Consider the following 23,913-nt stretch of genomic DNA (forward strand, 5'->3'; position numbering starts at 1 on the left):
GGAGGAGGCTGGACAACAAGGGCAGTTTGTCTTCATGCAACAATGGAGTGAAAGCTGATTGAGGTTTAAAGGTAGGGATGGGCGACCTGTGGCTCTCCAGATGTTGCTGGGCTGCAGCTCCCATTGGCCAGGCTGTCTGAGGCATTCCAAGAAGAGGTGGACAGCCAGCACCTCCTCATCCTTATTTTAAGGCTGCAGCCAAACACAATTCCCTGAGACAAGGTCCTCATTGAATAGAGTGGGATTTATTTTGGAGTATACTTGCATAACATGGTGTTGTGATTCTCAGCCCCAGAGGCACTGAGAACCCTCAGCTCTTCAACTACACCTTTATAGGGCTTCTCAGTGAATTGGAGAATCCAGCCTTCCATGGGGAAAAGAGCAAGAGAGCTAGGAAATTGTGCTGTGCAACTGTATCAACCAAAAAAGAGTGTAGCGGTTGCAGTGTTGGACTCAGGCAGACTCAGGTTCAAAACCTTATGTAGCTAACATGCTTGCTGGGTGACCCTGGGCTGCACTATCCTATATTTGTGGTGTTCTATTATATTCTATAATGCTATTGTTATTTATTGTTCGTAAGCCACTTTGAAATTCATTTGAATGAATAGCAGCATAGAAATACAATAAATCTGATCAGAACAACCATACATACTGCCTTGAACTCCTTGGAGAAAAGGAGGAGAAAATAATAAATAGGTATTATAAAGATGTTACTCATGTGCTTCAGAAATATGCAGTCTGCTGAAACAAAGAACAAATTTTAGAACAGGGAAAGAACTGGGCCAGTTCCTGTTTGGTGTGCGAATAGTGGCTGCCTCTCTTTGGAGAGCCTGTGATCACAACCAAGAGGCAGAATAGATTTTCATGTACGCCCAAATCTCCTTGTGGGCTTTGGCCTCATAGCTTATTTCTTAAGCACAAAACAGGATGTGTTGAACCCCAAACCCATTTCACCCAAGTAAGCGTTAGCAGCAAGCTCTCCCCCTGTGACAGTCAGCTCCTTGGGTGTGTTAACAGTTAAAAGAACTCACTCCTAGTGGGAGCGGATTTCGAAATGAGTGCGCAAGACACGTGGGGAGGTGGAATAAAGGCAACTGAAGGCAAGTGCTATGTGAAACTCCTGCAGCAGCAGCAGCAGCAGCTGTGGAGGCGGTCAGCAAACTAGCACCCATGTGACATTTGGGGGGGGGGGACAATCCTGGCCCAGACAAATCCTATCACTGTTGCTTTGTGCCTCTCCTCTTTCCTCCCCCCTCTCCTTCCTTGCTGTTATGATTCCACTTCCCTCCCCTAAAAAGAAACGGGCTCTCCAAGGATCCCAACACCAGTAGGAGAGATAATCAAACAAGTCGTTCTTCCTCTCCATTTCAGCCCCTGTCTATTTCTGTAGCTCTTTTGTCTGAGTGCACAAAATCCATTAGTTGCTTTTGTTCTCTAGGACCTGCACTTAGGCTCTGTAATCGCCACCACATCCAGATGCTCCCCTCCCTCCCAGCACATCTCCTGCCACACACGCTCTCTGGCCTTATCTCCTTTGCCAACTCCCTCCTATCTCCTTTATCTCAACCCCCTCTTATTTCAATGGCAGTCTTTCGAGGACTACTGGTCATTCCTGCTCATTTGATTCCGCTATGTGCCCCCTTTTTTCTGTCCCTCACCCCATCCACTCTTGGTGACATGTCCTCAGTTCCTTGCCATCAAATCTGCCCGCTATCTCTCGGAGAGAGTAGAATTGTGTTCCTCGCAAGCTGCCCCAGTCTTCGGTTGCCAAGGAAACTAGAGAATCTCTCAGGGAGCCTAACCTGTTTCCTAGCAACCGACAGGCTAAATGTGCCCCCACCCCACTCAATCTCATTTCACAAAACACAAAATGGGGGACCGGGAAAAATAGCGCAACAAAAATAATTAGTAAAAATATCCCTTGGTTACGGAGCATTTCCGGGAGGGGGGGTTGTAGAGGAAGAAGGGTGGGCGGGCTTGAACACCCCCCCCCCGAGACCAGGAAGGGATGCATGGTCAAAGAACTCTGCAGATTACGATCAGTGCCTACTCTGCAAAATTATGCTAATGAAGATTGAAGAGGTAAAGCTTAATAGGAGCGATGCTTTCGCAAACGAAGCCGAGTGGGGCGCAAATACGTGTTTATTTATGTCTACCCATATGCGCGCGTGCACACACACACACTCTACATTACTCTCTAAGCACACTGCACATTTCTTCCACATTACAAGCACATCAAAGTACAGGAGGCTGCACGAGCAGCTGGCTTGCTTGAAGGAAGAGAGAAACCCGATACGTACACAGCTCTCCACACACTGCGAAAAGGTTTATGCAATGAAAGATCTCCTGGCCAAGCCTGCCCTTGGAGCAGAACAGAGCTCTCTCCACCCTGCTCGGTTTTGCTTTGTTTTCCTTTTTGGCAAATCCCACCCCAGTCCCGCCAGAGCAGCGCGACCACTCCGTTTGTTTGTTTCCCTTTTTGGCAGTGCAGCAACTACCCACAGAGACCCAAGGAAAGCGCGCAGCCTTGAAGAGAAGCCGCTCTCCAGGCGTGCCTCTGGGTTTGAAACCATTTCCCCAAGAGCAGCGCCGGGAGGACGCGGTGCGCTTGGGAGAGGCTCGGGCAATCTGTGCGCGCCTGGAGTCTCTCGCCCGCGCACACCTGGCGGAAACGCGGCTCCCCTTTCGCTTTCGCCGACCCCACCTAAAATCGGCACTATTGACCCGAATTGCAAAGCGGACCCTCGACCCTGGCCTGAGCCTCTGCGCCCGCGCCTGCAAGAACGGAAGGGAGGCCGAGGGAGTCCCGCGGGGGTCGCTTTACTTACGCCAACACATATGAAGGGGCAATTTGCAGCGGAAAGAGCCGACCTCCTCCCCGGAGACATGATGGTGGCGGTCACGAGCGCCCAGCTCGGATCCTGCTCTGCTGGGCGGGATGCTTAATCCTCCGGCTCAGATGCTCTGACCTAACAGTCCGCCTCGGCCCCCGAGCGGATGCGCCCCTTCGCGCGGCCTCGGCAGCCGCTGCCTCTTCCTCAGCAGCATCTTCCTCGCCCCAGGCCGGCTGCGCCTGGACCCCCTCGCCAAGCTGCGCCCCTCCTCGGCCGGCGATGCTCCGCCCTCCTCCCTCCCTGGCGGCCGCGGGGCGCCAACTGCAGTCCTGCGCGGAGACTCGCCCACCGCCTATTTTCATTCACAAAAAAGGAGAGCCCCCTCCCGGGAGCGCCGCGCAAGCTCCGCCCCGCAGCCCCGCCGCCGCTCATTGGCCGAAAGCGGGCAAGACAGGGGCCAGGCGCGCGCCGGCCGGGCCTTCCGGGGAGGGGGCTCTGGCCACGGGCTTCGGGGGGCGGGAGGAGGAGGAGGAGAGATGCAGCTCAAGCACGCTTCCCCTCTGTGCTTCCCGCCCTGCTGCAACGCCCCTCAACCCTGTACATTTCTCCCTCCCCCCCCCGCGCGCACCTTTCCCCTTCTATACATCTTGGGCCATTCATCCCTTTCTCATCACTCTCGGCCCCAATTTATGTGGAAGGCAGCAGAGGCTCTTTAGGAGCGAGCAGGGCAGAAACAATAATAAGAAAAGCTTCGTGTACCACAGTTACCCAACATCAAGCTCTGTTAAATTGGAGGGGGGGGCAGAATTATACAACAGCAAAAGCCCTTCCCTAAGTTCAGGAATTCCTGTAGGGGTGGAGCGTCCCAAGGGGGCTGCTGGGACTTAGAAAAGCCTAGTTCTGCTATTGACATGGATACCCTGGGGAGGAGAGGGGAGTTAAGAACATCCAGCCTAGATGTTAGATGTCCCCAAATGGTCTAGACAAGGTCGCATGTAGATCAAGATGAATATGGCAAAAACAAAAACAGCCCTCAAATAGAGAGAGTGCAATGGTAAACAGGGGGGCAACTTCGGACCTGAGATGAAATCAAGCATATTCGGTAGGTATATGCAGTTTTCTACTTTCTTCCAGCTCCTTATGTAATTGTTACCTTTGCATTATACAACCAGATACATAAACAAGCCAGTTTTCTTTATATCCATTTATTGTTTCTTCATCAGTCTTAACCTGCCTCATCTATCCACCTCCTTTGCCTGTTTGCTGTTCCTGATACTGAGTACCTATGAAAGGGGAAAAGGTTTTTATGCCTTAGCTTGACAGTGTCCAGTAAAAATGCTTCTCTCAAGCCTTCCCAATGCCCTCTTCACTTTTTCTAACGGATGTTTCTGGTATCTAGCTTGTACCTACCCATTCTTCATATGTTCCCAGTCAGTTTGACTTCATACTAAAGGTTCTATCATAATGCACACCAGAGAGCACTCAAAAAACCTATTGAGCTCAGTGGAGAATGAACACTCCACATCCAAGGATTCTGCCTTCAGCTCTACAGAGAGACCAGCTCCCCCTCCCATACTATGGCCATTGCAAATAAGGGTGTGTACTTTCCAACAATTGCAAGTCACATAGTAAGTAGATCAGGGCCAGTATTGTCATTTGAAGCTAATTGCATGCCAAGTTATGCAGATCTGAGCTACCATTTCTTTTCAAGGAAGCTGCAGGAGTGACTTTTCTCTCTCTGCCCCTTCTTATGTCTCCTCTGGGCACTGACAAAACAAGACCACTAAGTTTCTGCCTGCAGTAGCCTTGGGCTCTAGGGATGTCTGACAGAGGAACAAGTGGCACATATTCATTCATTCCCATTGCAACAGAACCACACAAGATTCAAAAGCAAAATATATGTCTGGTTGGTTCCTTTGCACAAACGGAGTGCATGGCTGTATTTTGCAAGGCTGGCCTTCTTTTACCAGGGCCTGGTCCAGACAGCTTTATCTCACCTCCTTGGCCTTATACCAGGTCAGATTTCACCAACCCTGATAGTTAACAGCTCTTCAGTGTCTCTTGCAGAGCTCTCTCTCAACCCATCACCTGCTCCCTTTTCACCTGGAGATGCCTGGGAATCGGGGGCTGAACCTGGGGCACTCTGCGCTGCCACTCAGCTACGGTCTCTCCCCACAAGTCCACAGAATGTATGTGGGCTAAGGAGCACCCTCCCTATACTTCACCTCTGGCAAAAGTCTGGCCCAGTCTCCTCTGCTCCCCTGCGCGCCCTGGCCTCAAGCGCACAGCCCAGCGGGACGGGTTCTCTTGCAGCCCTCTACACCCCCCGACAAAGCTCTGCTGTGCTGGAATCCCTCTCCAGCCCGCCCCACTCGACTACTTCCACCCTGGCGCTGCTTTGCTGCCCTTCCCGCCCCCTCCTCCCCGCAGGATGAGGACAGAGACGAAAAGCTCAAGTCATCACTGGAGCCTGACCAATGGGAGGCGGATCAGCGCCCCAGCTCCGCCGCAGCCAAGACCAGCTGCTGCGATCCAGCATCTTGAGATCATGTGATCCCTCATTGTCCTCACTCAAGGCTCGTCCCCCCCCCCCATGCATAACCAAAATAAACTTGTCCCTGCTCTCTTCCTGTTAGGATCAGCGGAGCCGCGGCCCTTCCGAGCCGCTCCAAGGGCCGGCGCTGATGCAAAGGCGCGTCAATTCGCGTCAGCGCTCCGGCAGCATCTCCCTCCCTCCCTGCCTGCCTCCCTCCCTGCGCACCTTTGCAGTCCGGGCGCAGCAGCCCCGCTCCGCCTGGGGAGGCCTCGGCCTCCGGCCCGCGCGCCCCTTCCCCCCCGCCAGCCCCGGCCCCCTTTCTCACCGGACTCGCAAGACGGGGATCTCTCTCTCCATAGCACTTCCTCGAGGGGGGCGGGGGTCCTGGAGGGCTGTGTTGGGTTTCGGAATGCCGGCTCCCCAGCCAAGCCCGCCAGCACCGAGGCCACCGGCTTCAAGCCCCAAGCTGTTTATTTCCCTGCATTGGGCTGGAATGAAATCTGCAGGCAGCTGAGACGCAGGTTTTAGCTTCCTTCTCCGACAGGGTCACGGGGGAAGGGACGCATAAAAGCTCGCTTGCCAGCCGCATGATTTGGCTTATTTTACTCCTTTCGTAGCAGGTGCTTAATTGTGGCATAAAGAGTTCCTGGCAGCTTTCGCCGCTAGCCTCATTCCGGACTGGACCCCTGCCTGGTGCAAAACAATAGCACAATTGTGACTTGGGTCAAAACAATTCTCGCTCCATGTTAACTGCTAGAGGACAACACCAGAGCTGGGCGCTGGCATTTCCCCTCTTTCTTTTCCCAGTAGGAGGCGCCGAGGAGTACAGTAAGGAGAGAAGGAGGAAATACTGCTACTGGGAAGAGGGGGAGATGAAGAAAACGGAGTTGCAGCTATTCCAGCTATGCTCTTTTAGCTCCACAAAGCACAGTTTTGCCCAGGGGTATACTAGGGGTTGGCCAGGTGGGGCTCCATCCAGGGTCCAGGCCTAGCAGGGTGAAATAATTGTCCCTCTCCACACTGATACATCCTAGATTAAGCCTCTGGTTCTACATGCTCACCCAGTTTAGTCCCCTTTGCCATGATAGGCAGCAGAAAATGCACATTCTGCACCAAAACAATCCGTTTTCCACAACACTTAACTCTGTGTATACCAAACTCAAGAATTTAGAGAACTACCTGAAGGTGCCGTCTCTGACACTAAGAAGTAGGACTCCCAGCTGACCAGAAACAACCCCTCCCTGAAACCAAACTAACCCCAAATCCTTCTGGCCTGCTCTTGGGCTTGATCTAGTGGCAGATGTGCAGAAATCAGCGGGAGAAGCTTTTCACAGCAGGGAGATAAACACTGCCATCTGCTAATCTGCACATCATCAGGCTGCAATATGAAGCCCAGCTAGAAAGGGGTGGGTGGAAAGTTGGCATCTCTACTGAGCAAGTCTGCAGCGCTGGCCCAACCATTAGGTAGAGTGAGATGTCTGCCTCAGGCAGCAGATGGCGAGAAGCAGGCAGAATGCTTTGTCCCATGCCCCCTGCTCCTCTGTGTCTCCAAAGCTAATCTGCTGCCCTCAAGTGCAGTAGACAACACTGTCCTGTTGCTCAGGTTTTGTACATGGGATTGAGAATTGGTGCCATGTTGTTCTTCACTTCAAGCAGCAAAATGTCTTACCCTGCAGGTGTTGGCCTAGCCAGTAAATAGATGGGAGATTCTTAGGAACATTGTGGTTATCAACATTAATATAGTTCTATTCATATATTACAAAATGTGAATGTGCATGACCTACCGCCATTAAACACATGACTCTTGAGAGCAAGCAAAACATGAGCTGCACTCTCTGTTTTTACCAGCCAGTGGAATGTTGCCAAAAGGCATTTGCATGTGGGAGATGCCCACTCTGTACATGTGGACCCAGTTTGTGTTCCTCTGCCTCTCAAGCTCCTTTGAAAGCCTGGCACAAGCCACACAGCAAGAAGAAAGTGCTGTGCACTTCCTGCTTCTCCACAATCATATAATGTCCGAAGGTAATGAAGGGCAGGGACAGGGCTTTAAACGTAGCAAGTACAAAGGAATTATGCAATTTTTGTTAAATTACATCATCCTGGCTGCAGAATAATATTGGATCACCATTCCTTGGCAGGGGTTGGACTCATGTTTGAAATGTGTAGAAAAAAAAATCACAATGAGGCAACCTAAATATTGAAAGAGAAGAAAGGAAGCCAAGGGGTATAAGAGGAGGAACTGGGCTTAGGGGAAAACAGGGAAGCAAATGATTCAAAATATATTGCTGCTCTTGGTCTCTCTTAGCAATGATTGAATTTCCAAAACTAAAAGCTCTCTCTTATTAAACTTGGATTGATTAAATCTGAAAAGTGTGATGCAACCTTCTAAAACATTGTAAGTTCCTATGTAAAGCACATGCAGATGGATTTGGCACAAAATGGAGATATGGATTGAAAGTAGTGGTGTATATAATAATGATGTAATAGACACACTGACAGCACCAACCCTTACCATGTCCACTCAGAACAGACATTGAATTAGCATGCTGGAATAGGATAAGGGAGACTCTGATAGCATGTTGACTTAAGTCCTAGTAACAGGAAATGCTCTCCCAACTGAATCAATGTGTGAGCAAGTCTATGGTGACTAGCTCCTTCATACTGTATGCAGGAAGATTTCCTTGCTGCAGATACTTGGGCTGTACATTTAGATGCCTTAGGTGGTATGTGTGTGTCAAGTTGGTGCGCAACACATTAACATTTCTTTTGAACAGTCAGGAATACAGTGTTTGTGTACATGTGATTCACAAGTATGTGTACCTAAAAAGGTAAAGGGACCCTTGACCATTAGGTCCAGTCGTTACTGACTCTGGGGTTGCAGCGCTCATCTCGCTTCATTGGCCGAGGGAGCCGGCGTAAGGCACCTTCCCATGTTCTGCTGCTTCATAGTCAAGAGGCATAGGTGGCATTGTGGGTTAAACCACAGAGCCTAGGGCTTGCTGATCAGAAGGTCAGCGGTTCGAATCCCCGGGACGGGGTGAGCTCCCGTTGCTCAGTCCCAGCTCCTGCCAACCTAGCAGTTCGAAAGCATGTCAAAGTGCAAGTAGCTAAATAGGTACCACTCTGGCAGGAAGGTAAACGGCGTTTCTATGCGCTGCTCTGGTTTTGCCAGAAGCGGCTTAGTCATGCTGGCCACATGACCCAGAAAAAACTGTCTGCGGACAAACGCCGGTTCCCTCGGCCTATAGAGCAAGATGAGCACCGCAACCCCAGAGTCATCTGCGACTGGACCCAATGGTCAGGGGTACCTTTACCTTTATTGGAAATATATATTTTCTCCCCAAAAGCTATTTACAGAACTTCCAATTGTGTAAATCGTGTATCCTCTCATTTGGCCCTATGTAATGGGCACTTATCTACCACCTGTCCAAACGGCTTAAAAACTACAACCCATCCTACAGTTTCTTGGGGGTTCTGAAGAAGCTGGCATTTGGCTGAGCTGAAAGGGAACACGCACACACGTCACCAATGCAGTTTCAGCTCCAAGTCAAAAGCTGGATTTGACAAAAAACAGGGGCTGAATTCCCCTCCCCCCGCGCTGCCTTCTGCTTTTATCACAGCTGTAATTAAAATGCAGTTTGTTCTGTTTCCATGTATCCCTGATATAAGCCTCTTGATCTTATCCCCAAAGATTCCCCATCTGCCCTGCTTGTTAATCGTCCTTGTTCCAGGCAGATAACTCCAAACTCAAATGCAAGATTCTGTGTTGCTTTGTCCTGAGCACTGCAACAACCACAGGCCAAACAGGGAGGTATGCTGAGGGAGTATGGTGGGGAGGGCAGAATATCAGGCAACCTTAGAGAGAAAGCTTCTAGAAATTATCTGATTCATCTGTAATGCATTAAGAAATGCATTATTTACCATCCAGTTTTGCTGACTTCTCCCAGATTAACAATCACAGTTTCCTAATTGAAGTGCAATCCCAACAAGACAAAGTACTGTGGGCTTGTCTGACCCTGGAGCTGGTGGCCCACTTTGTGGTTTCCTATAACTGGTCTTCATAAGCATTACTGCCTCTGACTATGGAGGCAGAGCATAGCAGTCATAGTTAGTAGCTGTTGGTAGCCTTATTTGCCATTAAAAATTCCAGTTCTTCTCTACAGCCTCCCCAAGTTGGTGACCTCCTGCCCCCAGTTGAGGCTGTTGTGGCAGCTCCCTTCTGGACCAAGGGAAAGCCTTGCCACAGTTGCACGTATGTCTGGTGACAGGGCCGGCCCAAGACATTTTGGCACCTGAGGCAGACCCCAAGAACTGGGAATTGTAGCTCAGGGTGTGTGTGTCTCCTGACTACTTTCAGAACTGTCAATGAACTACTGTTCCCAGGATTCTTTGGGGTGAGGCCATGCCTGTTAAAGCAGTATCAGGGTGCTTTAAATGTATGGTATGTTTGTGGCTGGCAGACTGAGGTTGGTGGGACAGTGCCCTGTTCGCTCTCATGGACTAGTCTCTACTGCGGTATATAAATTCAATTAATAATAATAATACTGCATGTAGCTGTTCCTGTGTTGATAGCATTGACGGAGGCCCTTGGTCTGAAGGAACAAGTGAGAGGCCTTTTCAGTTGCAGCTTCCTGGCTTTGAATTGTTCTGCCTAGGGAGATCTGGATGGTGCCTACGCTTAATGCCATTTTGGTATCTTTTATTCTTCCTAGAGCTTTTTAAACATCATTCATATCTGATTTTATCTATCCTTTCTTTTCTTTTATTCTCCAATTCCTGTTGCTTTTCCATTCTGCTGCTTTAATTTTGTTGTTGCAGGTTCAGATATGTGTTGTTTTTACTGGTTGGGAGCTGCACAGAGAGTTTTTATCAAAGAATTATAGAGTTGGAAGGGACCCTGAGGATCATCTAGTCCAGTGTTTCCCAACCTTGGGCCTCCAGCTGTTTTTGGACTACAACTCCCATCATCCTTAGCTAGCAAGACCAGTGGTCAGGGATGATGGGAATTGTAGTTCAAAAACAGCTGGAGGCCCAAGGTTGGGAAACACTGATAGTCCAACCCCCTGCAAGGCAGAAATATGCAGCTGTCCCTTATGGAGATCAAACCTGCCACCTTGGTGCTATCAGCACCACACTCTAACTAACTAAGCTATAATGAGACACCCTATATAACAAGATACTAGGGTATGCATTTATCAGTCATCTTACTAAGCCCTTCCACCTTGTTTGCTTTGGTGGAATCTACACACATATAAAAACCATTCCGAAAATGCTTTTTAAAAAAGGGTTTTTAAAAATACATTGAATTTTCCATAAGGCTCACCATTACCATCTAGTGTCACATTGTATATTAAAACTCACTTAAAACTTTTTATTTGGCCCTGTATAGCTGAGTCCTTTGCCTCCCAAAATCCCACTGGGTCTGCCCAGCCTCAGTGTTACACATTACCCAGAATTCTTTATGCCAGCACTAGAAATACGCTCCATTACTTAGCTCTGGTGCTTTGTACTAGGCTGGGCCAGTTGACTGGTGAGGGGATCAGATCTGAGGAGAATCCTGAGGGTTGGGTCAAAAGGCTTAGAGGGCCACATTTAGCCCCTGGATCTGAGCTTCACCATCTTTGCTACACACTCTTAACGAAAATCCTTTGTGCCTTTTTGTAAACTCCAGTACACAGTCAACATATTCCAAATCCCTCAATGTCCCTGCTTAACCTCAGCTGTGTGTTTTTGGCACAGCTGCTACAGTATAATACCCAGAAGCCCTTGGATTGTATGCTTGACTTTAAATAGCTACCAATTAAACACTCTAAAGTTGTAATTTTAATTGTTGTTGTAAGGTGCCCTGAGAGGTGCTTTGCACCAGAAGGGCAGGATATAAAGGTTTTAATACATACAAGCAAATGCTTTAAAAGTTCTACCCACCTTTTCCAGTTCTCTCTGGATGCTTTAGCCCAGAGGCTTGTAGGAAACCTTACAAAGCCCCCATTTAGTCTGGCTGATCTCTTGAGAGCTTGATGTATTTGCTGCCAGACCCCTGTCAGCATTTGACAGACAACTCTGAGTCAGCTTGGTGAGACTGCAGTTTAAGAACAATCCCCTAGAGGTAAAGTTCACATTCTGTTCACAAAGGGCAAGGGACTGTCTTGGTGGAAAGGAAATCAGTGCACACTTCAAGATCAGACATTCAGTTCCTTTCACCTTTGAATATATAGGGTGCTTGCTATCTTGACCATGATCTGACCCACCTACATTCCTCCTTCCAAGCTGTAACGTTAACTCAGCACAGTTAAGTTTGCACTACATAAAGCTCTCTGAATACAGCCCTGGAGTTGAAAAGTTCAATTCATCTAGCTGGGAGGGGAGCATTTATACAGGTGTACAGGGTTGCAGTTCTGTGGCAGTGAACTTGAAAAGCAAGACACAGTTTCTAAATAATAAGGAAAATGTTCTGGAGTCTAAACATAGGCCATTCACATATGTAGCATATATATGTAGTATGGGGAAACCAGCCAGAGGGGCGGGGTATAAATAATAAAATAATAACAACATTATTGTTTTGTTGTTGTTGTTGTTGTTGTTAACAACAACAACAACAACAACAACATGGCCAAGATAAATTGAAACCAATCTATGTACTCACAAGGCATTGTTCATCTTGGTCTTCAGTTTGAGCTGGGCTTTGCCTCTGGATTCCATCTCTTCTACTTCCTCCTCCTTCTTCTCAACAGTCTGAAAGCAGAAGAAAGATATATGCAGATGAAGTGAGAACTGCCTTTGAAGTAGCTTATCTCCCCAACATGGTGGTCTGTATCAGCCAATGGTTTGTTTAGCATGACAGAATACTCAAAACGACCTCTTAAACTGAGTTTACTGGATTGTCATCATACTGGTCCCAGTGGGTGCACTCTCCAGTATTTGAGAAAATAGGTAAAGTTCACACTATGTTTGTGGTTGAAAAACAAAAATTGTGTGTGGGAGGCTTCCAAATGTTGGGACATAGGTTTGTAGACAGTGCTAATCCTACTCAGAGGAGATCTTCTGAAATCGGTGGACACAAGTAACTTAAGTCCATGGATTTCAATCAGTTTACTCTGAGTAGAACTAGCACTGGACACAACCTATAAAAAATGAAGAGTTTTGTCCAGTCCTCAAATCACCTTTATATATCATAATTTATTCTGCAACTTCTTCCCAAATATTAACTTTTCAGAAATCCAGAATCCAGTGTGCATTGGATGTAGATGCCACTTACTAAAGCAGATTGATTGCGGGCCCAGAAAGCAGATTGGGGCCAGTACTAGGTATAAACTCTATTTGTGCAAAACAAAGTTTTCTGCACTTTTGGACTGGACTGAAAAAGAAAGCAGCTGTAAACCACAGTTTGTTTATAAGTCAGGATGATCAGCTGGACTACTTTGGAGAGGGTCATCCTCTGTTGGAAGGGCTGTCCAGTTCAGGACCAGGAAAAGATAATGAACCCTAAGAAGGGGAAGACGCCCCTCTGCAGTAGGGTTTCTAAAGCAAACCTAGCAGGCACAGAGGCCACCTGGTAGATAGAAACATTGTAACTTAACTAGAAATATAATCTAAATGTGCACATATACATATAAATTAGTATCCTACTTTGGTGTTGCCGTCTGCCTTTTTTAGCACTGTTGTTGCTAGGGTGTCTTGACCGACGCCACTGTTAAGCATAACCTAGCTTTTCATACAGCTGAAGCACCTAAAGAGAACCTCTTTTATGTTTACTTTGTACACAGCTTTCTTTCTGTGCACTCTGTTGTAAAGTAGCACAAGGTGTTTTTTCTTCCACGTCCTCTTCTCTCTATTTAGTTGCCATAGCAACTGTTTCTAAGCTGTCCAGAACTAGGCCTGGCAGTCCTGATACCTGATACACACAGACAGCTGTTGGCAGTATCCAAGTTTTCCACTATGGAGATGTTGTTTTTAACTTCTTTGGCTCAGCTTTGAGCAACTCTAGGAGCAGAGTTTTAAGGATCTCTGATACACAGTTTTCAGCAAATATGATCAGAGTACAAGGAAATAGCAAATTCAGATTAGAAAGCTGAAATAGCAGCAGTGGAGACCTGATGTACAGCTTTCTCCATCCATGATCTGCTTATTGTCTGTTTGCAGGGAGTTTTAACTTCACATATGGGAGCATTCAAGGGTGATATGAAGGGAAATAACCCATTTTTACCACACACACAAAGTAGCCAGAAAGTATATTCAACTGGAGGGAGGCTTGGAGGTTTCCTTATAATGAAGTGGTGGTTATACACCACTTGGTTGTAAATAACCCCAAAGATAAGACAATGAAATCAAGAAAATTTTACAAGCCTACATTAAAACATACAAAAATTAAAATACTATCACCTCAACTTTCTCAGCATCTGGGTAGGCCTGTCTAAATAATGTTTTAGCAGGTATATTTATACTGTACATTATGTTCCAATAAAAACAAACAAATAAATAAAACAGTCCAGTTATTAGGACTGCACATGATCATAGAATGTGACTGGCTGGGTGGAGGATGGTGAAATGAGTTGTTGTGGAGGGGGGCATGGCTGACACAAATGCCCAGCAGGAATGCGTCACACTGCAACCTTTTGTGGCAGGATCCAGTTGTGTATACTAGAGCCATTTGAAAATAGTGGGCATGCCTATGGCCATGAACCAATGTCATCTAATCTAGTACAGGGTCCTGGGGTACAAGTGTTTAAATAAGCGTGGAGGTGACCTCCTACTTCCCCCTCTTTCTGGGACCCAGATACATGGCTGGAACCCCCACAGATTTGCCAAAAGCCCTGTATCAAAACACAAGGGGAGTTATACCATCTCTCAATGCCAGAGTAAGGTAGTGGCTCTGAGTAAGTCTCTTTGGCTTAATTTACCTCATATGGCTAATTTGCTTCATACGTTGTGAGGAAAATAAATCATTACTCTGAGTTCTTTGGTTAGTATTCAAATAAGCAGGAGGACGTACACATGCACTGTGCCTTCAAACTGATATATTTGCTAAATAAATCTGAGGGTAAGTAAAATTAGAGTCACAGGATTTAAGGTTTTTAACCATAACCAAAGCAACAGTCAAGTGCTGTGTCACATGGCTGGAATAATATGAAGCTCACAGCTCAAATCAGGGGGACAGTGGACCTGGGTGTGACCTGCCATTTCCCAATGTGTCTGGCAAACACACCTCAGATTCTTTCTGGCATGTCTCAAACAACGCCTGAAACACGGCTTATGTAATGAAGAGGCAGTGCTGTTGTGGTGCACTTTGACCACAACTGTAGGTTGTAACTCAAAAGATTTGCGTAAGTTAGAGGAGCTGTATTCTTTTTATTGTATAGGCTAGGCTATCAGGAATGTTTGTTCACTAAGACCAGATCCTGCTTCAATGGCTGTCTGGCTTAACATTTGAAACCAAGGTTATCTATAAATAGCATTTTTAGTTCCAAAATTGCATTTGTATTAGATGTGTGCCTTCAGCATGAGGAACAAAATAGCAGCAGGGGCATGTGAGGAACACAATACTAAATCTCAGGATAAGATTTAAAACCTCAAGCCGGAAAAGCAAAAGTCCACTCCCCCTATTAAATGGGGGAAGGTGAGGCAGAGCCCGTTGTCTGCGCCAGGTTCCCTGCCTTCAGCAGTTGTGGGTGGGGCTTGCTGCCCGTCTGAATTTGCAGGTAATGTTAATTCACCTCAGTTCCATTTTAAAAACATAGGTTAAAAGTTGACGTTGAATTGACATAAATGAATGGCGGTTAAGAGTGCCTAGGTAGGACTGGAGAAACCCAGATTCAAACATGAACCTGATTCAAACCCCCCTGAATGACCTCGCGCCTCAACAGAGAGACGGAGGCTGCACGGCAGAGCACATGCTTTTCATTAAGAAGATCCCATCTCCAGGTAGGGCTGGTGGAAAAGGCTCCTGCCCCAAACCACTGGAAACTGCCTGCTGCTAGTCTGTGTAGACTAGGGGCGGCCCTCCAGCTATTGTTGGATTGCCAACTCTTGTTACCCCTAGTGGTCAAAGATGAAAGGAGATGTCATCCAGAAACATCTGGAGGACCACAGGTTCCTTCCTCCGGGTGTAAACAGGACTGAGCTGTTTACACTTGACACAAGGCAGCATCCTGTTCCTCAGGTGAACTGCCTCACAGGATAAAATCTGAGAAATAACCATTTATGTTGCCACGCACCTTGGAGGAAAGGGGTGAGAGATGCGTATGTGACAAACAAAATGTGCTCAGCCGTAACAATCAAGCAGGAACTCTATGAAATCATCTAAATAGCAGATTCCAGTGAACAAACAAGGCAGCGGGGGCTTGGACACAGTGCACTTAGTGGGCCCACCTGCTCTTGCTACAAGCCATTCAGTTGGTGGATACGCATTGATTTTATGACATTTGTATCCCGTGCTTCCTCCAAGAAGGCTTGCATGGTTCTCCCCCTACTCTTTCTGTCACCACAACCACCCTGTGAGGTAGGCTAGGCCAAGAGAAAGTGATTGCCCAATGTCACCCAGAGAAATCGCTGGCCTCTGATTCACAGTGCCAGAGCTCCCTTCAGCTTTGAAGAAGGATGGGATCCTTATGAAATAATGCTAATGACTGTGCTGTACCCAGACGTAAGTGTGCTCTGCTTTCTGAGCATGTACGCAGGCAAGGCAAGGCAGGAGTCCAGGGAGAGAGGTGCAGCTGTTGGCATGAAACATTTAAAGGTTTGACTCCCCACTGAACTGTAGCTTCATACAGTATTCACAGCCTCATACAGTATTAAGAGCTGCCAGTGCCATATGAAAAACTGTGGAAAAAAATGTTCTATTTGGACATGGTTTTGCTTTTAATAGCATATCCCATAATTTCTCTCCAACCTCCTGCTGCTCCCTCCCTCTGTTTTTTTAATCACCAAGAAAAGTTGCATAAAAATAAGGTAATATTACCAGTAATATTTCACACTTTTCTTTTTCAAGTGCTTTGCAATGCATTAATTTTCACCATGCATTCATAAGACAGCTAAGTGTTATCAATGCCCTCATTTTCCCCTTCTTTTCTTAACCCCCCCAAACAGTGGAAAACTGCAGTGCAGAGAAGCAAAAGGCTTGTGTTTTGAAACATGTGGCTTGACTTTTAAGAGATTCATTGAATCTAATTTATTTATGGTTACATTTACATCTTGCTTTTCATCTTAGGAGTTCAAGGTTGCACATTTGGTTTCTCCCTGTCTTCCTGTTTTATCCTCACAAAAACCCATAGTTTGACCAAGTGGCTGGTGTGCCTTCTCAGTCTGTAGCCCACATGGCAATTCCTGATGGACAACTTTAAGCCCCCTCCCCCCCTCGCTCTGCCTTCTGATTATTATCTTTAAACCAGACTTGGAGGAGACAGTCCAGCTCTACAGTACTTGAAAGATAAAGAACAATAAGAAGGGAGAGCAGGGTGGGGGGCTAGGCTTGACGTTAGCACTTGGGCAGCACAGAGGATTTCTGCAAACAGAGAACTGTCCTATGCAAAGTAGGACACATGGTCTCCCTACCTCTGGTATAAGCAAACTTCATCACTGTTGAGGGCTCATGCATGTCACAAGTAGAACCTTGCCAGTGTTCCTTGCTGCTGGTGAGTGAACCTCAAAAGAACTGGGCTTGGAGAACAGAGGGCAGGGTATAAAACGATACAGTTTTGAGAGAGATGATTAGAGAATAGAGATGGGAAGAACCCAAGGCTACATTTGATGAGGCAAGAGCTCTGCCTGTACTTCCACGGGAGGAGGGAGGATAAGGCCCCCAAGTACAGTGTATCCAAAACACCCCATTACTTTAGATCACAAAACTTAGGATCTATCCATCAGACTTAAAGCTGGATTTATACAGTAATAGAAATTCCTTTGTAGTGTTGGAGAAAAGAGTGGATCCCATGAGCTGGCATTATTCGGAACAGAGATAGAGATTTAGCATCTACAACATCAATCCAGAGTGAAACACATTAAGCAAACTAATCAAAGCAATTATAAGGAGCATTTTCTGGCAACAATGAACAGGGAAGAAAAGAAGACACCAGGTCCACAGAAGCTGTACTACGCACAGCTGCCTCTTGAGCAATGATTGCTGACTGTCCATGTCCATCTTGGTTTGCACCATCTCTTACTTGTTTTTACTTTAATTTCCCTGTCAAAACTCTGTTGAAAACAGAGTTGCTACTATACACACAAAACAGATATGGGACTTTGGAGAGAAAGATGGAAACATGGGTTTTGTGATCTTGAAAAGATATGTGTTACAGTCACCAAAAATGCACTGAAGCTTCTCTCCCATCAGAAAGACACCCCAGAGACAATCACATTGCTCCCACATACACTCCTACTTCCCTATTAAGTTAGCCAATTAAGTTAGCCAAAATGTACAAAACTAATTCAAGTATGTGTTGGGAGTGCAAAATGACATTTTTTTCATATGTGATGGACTTGTAAAAAAGCTAAGGGCTATTGGAAAATGATATATAATGAGATTAACAAGATGTTTAAGTTGATGATTCCCAAGAAACGCAAGGCAAGTGTTAGGGACTCAGAAAGAATTAGCAAGCTTTCCTTGGTGGGTTTTACATGTTGCTACAAAAGAAGGGCAAAGTGAACACCATCCTTCATACTGATGGCTGAAGGTCCAGCAGACAAGCTCAGGTCACAAGGTGAAGGGGCAGAAGGGGCATTAAGTTTAGCTTGGATATTAACCCCCAACATATTATAATTAACGGTGCTCTACAGCATTAATTTGATGACTAACGCCCATTTGCTGACTCCTGCTTAGGGGAAACTTTCACTCCCTTTCCCCCAGACCTCTTGAAATACAAAACAAAGATAGACCACAAGAGATGTTACACTGTCATAGAGCAAAGAAGAGAAATGGAGAACAATCAGAAGGAATGTTATTATGTAACTTGGGTATGAGCTTAGTTCCATCAAATTAAATAGATATATGCCCATTAGTTTTGATCAGAGATAGGTCAAGCCCCAGATGTAAGAGCTCATGGGGCTGGCCTTAAATATCTTGGCAGTCAAGATGAAAATGTGAGAGTCCTGGCTGAAGCAGCACAAACAGTATACAATGCTTGCAAAACAATTTCAATGTCACCACCATATCTGCTTCACTGTCACATGAAATGGGCTGCCTCCTGCAAACTGTTGCCCTACGCCAAACTTCCCCAACCTGATACCCTTCAGATGTTTTGGACATCAGCTCCCATCTGCCCCAGTCAGCAAGGCCACTGGTCAGGGGCAATGAGAGCTGTAGTTTAACAACTGGATGGCACCTGGTTGAGAGAGGCTGTCTCACACAGTCACCTGCTGCCATATAATACTAAAACTGCCCCATGCACAGAAAAATCCATTATCCTCTTTGCAGCCAGCAGCCCAACCATGTGACGAGTGGGTAGGAATTGCCAAAGGTTGAGAAGCTCTTGCTTTACACCTCTTCTCACCTCCAAGGCATGGGGAGTTTCACCACCACAGTTCTGTCACTGGAAAATGCTCCATTACACCCTGATGGGTCTTACTTTTGCTATAAAGAAAAGCATTCCTTAGAATTCCCATTTGCAGAACACCAGCAGAAAAGGGGAAAACCTTAGGAGATGAGCTGTGAGAAAAGATGGGACTGACCCAGATGGTTACCTCTACACAAATTCTGCAAGCGATGAACTTGTTGCCTTACACCCCGGGTAGCGTGAGTCTCTCTGTTCTTCTTGATCTGTCACACTGCATTGAAGCTCCAGTGAATGCTAACTGGTGAGCACACAGGTAAGCTCCATTTTATAAGCAACTGCCCATGTGATCTGAACAAATGTCCCAAGGTGGAGAGCTTTTTCTTTTCTTTTCGGTAGGAGAGAGAGGGCGAGAAAGAAAAAGAAAAAGGAGAGAGAGAGAGAGAGAGAGAGAGAGAGAGAGAGAGAGAGAGCTGGGAACTAAAACCTGTTGAACCACAATCAAGGTTTCAACTCAGTAGAAAGGAATTTTCCACTAACAGGAATACACCTCTGTGTTTAAAAACTGCCTGGTCCTTTGAACAGGAGATCACAGCCAGGGCAGGAGGATGGATAAAAGAAAAGAATACAGAACAAGGCTCTGCGGATGCCATTTGAGTGCATGAGAGCACAGAGAAAGTGCAGGATGCAGATTGCAGCTTCCAGAGAACTTCAGCTTTTTTAAAAGAAAGGAAGAAAGGAAAACATAGTGCTCAAGGATGCACTGATAATGTTTTAAGGGTGGTGGGCCAAAGCCTCAGAAGTGAAAGCAGGGAAGGGGGCTAATTAAAATTTCCTATGGGTGGAGGCAGGGCTTCCTGGTGGCATACAGAGTTCCTTCCCCATGGATAGCAAAATCAGAACAAGGCTGCAATCTTGAACTTTCTTGGGAGTAAATCTGATTAATGCCAAGGCGGCTTACTTCTGAGTTTATGTATTTTATGCAAAACAAGAGAAACTCAGGCCAGAATCATATGCATTCTTACCTGGAAGTAAGTCCCATTGAACACAGTGGAGCTTGTATTCTGTGTAGAAATGCATAGGATTGCACTGACAAGTTCCTTTCCACTATTTTAAGGGGGACCTCAAGGCATATCCGTTTCCCCATAACTTTCCCTCAGCATTTTGCTAAGAATGTAAGTGGTTCTCTTATTTAGTTGCTTTTCTTGTGTCTTTTCCTTCCTGGTCCTTGGGTGTCTGTTTATTTAAACTGTAAGCATGTGGGCAGGATCTTGTCATTTGCTAATTTTATGATATATACTGTTTGGGTTTTGTTTTTTTTAGGTGTTTCTGTCATAGGGATTTAGGATGCAATCCTATCTATTTGCCTCATGCAACAAGAGGACTTGGGAAAGGGGCTATCTGTCATAGGTGTGTGGAACTTTTGGTCCTCCAAATGTTGCTGAACTACCACTCCCGTCAGCACCAGCAAGCATGGCCAATGGCCAGGGCTGATGGGAGTTGTAGTTCAGCATCATTTGCAGGCCCATGGCTGGGTCTATATGGGCACCTTCAAGAGGGCCTGGAAGCTAATCAGTAAAGCTGACACAGAACAGAGTGTGCCTCTACCAGATGTTCATTCAGAACTGGCCCATACACCTTCACTCCATGGTGGCTCCCCTTTACTACATACACAGCCCAACAAGACAACAGCAAGAACTCGCCAACAGTGTAAGAATTGATATGGCTAACTTGACCTAACCACCCCTCCCCCTCACACATCCAAACAGCACCCAATGCAGTCAACTGAAGTCAACCAACCATACCCGTCCCCCCAAGTTTTCTCACCGACAACAAAAACTAATAAACAAATAGAAAGAGAACCTACCCATGTGACACTGAACCCAAATCCTTGTACATACACTGTGTAAAAAAAAAAGAGAGTATACTGCCCCCTTTTCTCTCTCCCCACCTCTCTTCTCCCCCAGTCTTATACTGTACTGTCTATAAGATTAGCACCTCACATTGAATATAACTGATCTGTAGAAAGGACTGAAACAGAGATGTTGAATGTACTTATGTAACCCAATAAAATCTTTGATAAAAACATTTTTTTAAAAAGACAAAGAACTGGCCCATGTGAACAATGCATCATTAGTAGCATTATCCACTTCCAATCTTGGCACTAAAAGAAGACCTAAGGCTTCAAATAAATATGCAGCATATACTGTATTTCCAACACACATTACTGAGTAGGACAATAAAGAGGGAACATTCCTGCAAGACCCCACATTGCTTTTTAATCTTTAGTGTCCAGTAATGTAGACTACACATCACACTACTAGTCTCTAAAACGTAATAATTGGTACATAACAACTTTCCTAAAGAATCTATGTTAGACCAGGAAACGAGAAAAATGTGGAGCAGCATTCTATACAGAACACAGCAGGAAATAGTCTCCCTTGATAGTCTCCAAAAAGCCAAGAGTCTTCTACTTACAAAAGGGTGTCTCCCAAGCAACCTCAGTGGGCTTGTAGTCTTTGAATCCTTGAGTGTGAAGTCTTCTTCACAACAATACCTCTGTCAGTTGTGTATCCCTGGCAAGTCACAGAATCACAAATGCACACCTTGCCTCTGGTTCTTGTTTTATAGTCATGCAAACAGGTACTTAGGATAAGAAAGAATGCAATTAAGTCCTGGGAAAGAGGGGGAGGAGGCAGTAGTGGCAAAGGAAAGACGGCTGAGTAATTGTAAACCTCAAAGGTGAGCATCCCACAGAGTACGGCTAAGTGTCTGGGAACATGTTAGAGATGAAGGTGATTCAATGGGAACCAAAAGATGTAGAGTCAGCAAAGGATGGCCAATGACCAGGTTATTTAAACGGGGTGGAGGAACTGCAAATGGCATAACACTAATGAATTACTGGTATGTTGCCACTCAGTGAGGGGGCGGGAATCCATAAGAAATCTCCATTTAAATGGAAAATGACAATGTGCCTACAAAGCTTAAGTGCACTCAAGCTATGGAGATCAGGCCAGTATATGCATTCATTTTTGTATGTTGTTTACTGCAGGTGCATGCATTAGCTAACTCTTTAATTTATAAACTGCTGGGCCTTGGGGCATCTCTGCATCCACAGCTGTTGTTCTTGATCTTTAGCGACCTTACTAGGTATACAGAAGTCTGTGCTATTTGTTCAGATGCAGGTGGCAAAAGTTATAGAGGCATACGTTCAGAACTGTAATCGCAAATATTCCACCAGGAAATGGGGCAGTGCCAAACCTCCCAGCCTGCTTCAGAGAAATAAGGAATAGCAAAGTAGTTTGTACAGGAACAAGGGGCCAAGGGCAAAGATTTTCTCCTTACATGGCAACACTTGCTTGGATTGCAATTAAATCTAGAAAAAGCCAGTCTTTGAGTATCAAGCCTTCAGGCGACGTAAAATTTCTGGCATATTAATGCATCCTTCCACCCTGCCTGACTTCTCACCTGCAAACCTCTAATATTGCACTGCCCTTTTGGAGAGAGACTTCTACAACAACCTGCCTGCCTTCTTAAGCCATGCTGTTTACTATTTATTACATGTTTACTCTGCCCTTTGTCAAGGAGTTCAGAACAGTTCCTCCTTCCCTTTCCCCATTTTATCACCACAAGAACCTTGTCCGGTGGGTTGGCTGAGCAGTACTCACTGGACCAGTCTTCATAACAGAATTGATAATTGGACCTGGGTTCCCATAGCCTTTGTCCAATGCTCTTAACAACTATGCCACACTAAGACTTTGTGCATTCAGTCTACTCTTAGCCTTCAGATTGGCATCTGTGCAGCCAATGAGCCCACAATTTGATCTCCACCATCTCCGTGCCTATCTATCTCTAACTGCGGAGGTGGAGGGCAGGCAAAAGTGCATCTCGTTTGTATGCTGCAAATGCCAGTAGCTGCTGGTGAAATTGCTGTTCTTCTTGAGTAAGGTGAATGAAATGCCATTTAATTACAGATATTCCCTCTTTTGGAACAAGAGATTGGCAAGCCAAAGTCAAATGAGTACAGAAAATGCCTGTTTTGCCAGTGTAGTTCCTGTTTGGTCCACGTAGATTTTATTGTCTGTGATCGCACATACTTTTAAAAATACAAGACTCAATACTGCTGCATCTGGTCCCTAATTAGTTCCTCAATTAACTAGTAAATTTCTGTTCTGTTTACAAAGTACAGCTCTTGAAGAATGGTAAACAAGGGCTTCTTTCTCTAATAGCAGCACTTGTATAGTGTGCTTCCAAGGTTCTGAGAACTCCTATCCCCTTAAAATTAAATTAAATTATATAATAATATTTTTGATCAAGCAACTGGCACTCCCCAACAATCACAAACATGTTTTTTAAATAAACAAATGCTTATTAGCAGAGTGTTTGTAAGTGTTCAAAGCACTTCACATGCACCATCTAATTTTATTCCTTACAAAAACTCTGTAAGGTGAGTCAGTATTATTATTATTGCAGTTGGAGGGACTGAATCAGAGACAGGCATGTACCTGGTTTTGCAGTAGAACAATACCTTTATCAAAACTGACTAAAATCATAGAATCATAGAATCATAGAATCATAGAGTTGGAAGAGACCACAAGGGCCATCGAGTCCAACCCCCTGCCAAGCAGGAAACACCATCAGAGCACTCCTGACATATGGTTGTCAAGCCTCTGCTTAAAGACCTCCAAAGTAGGAGACTCCACCACACTCCTTGGCAGCAAATTCCACTGTCAAACAGCTCTTACTGTCAGGAAGTTCTTCCTAATGCTTAGGTGGATGCAACAAGCAAGCAAGCTTTCAAGTTTCTACAAACTCTTAAATGGACTGGAGGTTAAGCAAAATATTTGAAAATGTGTAAAGCAGGGTGTGAGAGATCTGTGTTGCTGAGGCGTATGGAAAAGCAAATGGAAAACAGCCTTACAGTGTATTAAGATATATTTTGCACAGATTTGCAGTTGTGCCCTATGCACGGTTACTCAGAGAAAAGTACCACTGTGTTCAGTGGGGCTTGCTCCCAGAAACGTGGGCATAGGATTACAGCCCTTCTCAGGTTAGGTCATGG

At 45.8% G+C, this 23,913-nt stretch overlaps 1 protein-coding gene and 1 long non-coding RNA gene across 5 annotated transcripts in view; one reads left to right on the forward strand and one right to left on the reverse strand.

Moving 5' to 3' along the window:
- RHOBTB2 (Rho related BTB domain containing 2) overlaps positions 1-12,130 on the reverse strand; it is a 29,837-nt gene extending 17,707 nt beyond the window's left edge. Inside the window, exon 1 of one of the 4 annotated variants that reach the window (XM_082200400.1) lies at positions 12,014-12,130. In XM_082200400.1, coding sequence (XP_082056526.1) covers positions 12,014-12,069 — 56 coding nt within the window. In that variant the 5' untranslated portion in view covers positions 12,070-12,130. Of the gene's footprint in view, positions 1-1,658; positions 1,776-2,828; positions 3,069-5,695; positions 5,875-12,013 lie in introns of those variants that run through there. The other 3 variants (XM_082200402.1, XM_082200401.1, XM_082200399.1) reach the window with 3 other exon arrangements.
- LOC309519653 lies at positions 12,112-20,989 on the forward strand. Its single transcript, XR_014213936.1, has 3 exons — positions 12,112-12,300; positions 18,970-19,167; positions 19,251-20,989. It is a non-coding gene; the product is annotated as an uncharacterized lncRNA (long non-coding RNA).
- Positions 20,990-23,913: the final 2,924 nt, after the last annotated feature.

Source organism: Podarcis vaucheri, assembly GCF_965113315.1.
Source record: "Podarcis vaucheri genome assembly, chromosome: 15".
Lineage (NCBI taxonomy): Eukaryota > Metazoa > Chordata > Lepidosauria > Squamata > Lacertidae > Podarcis > Podarcis vaucheri.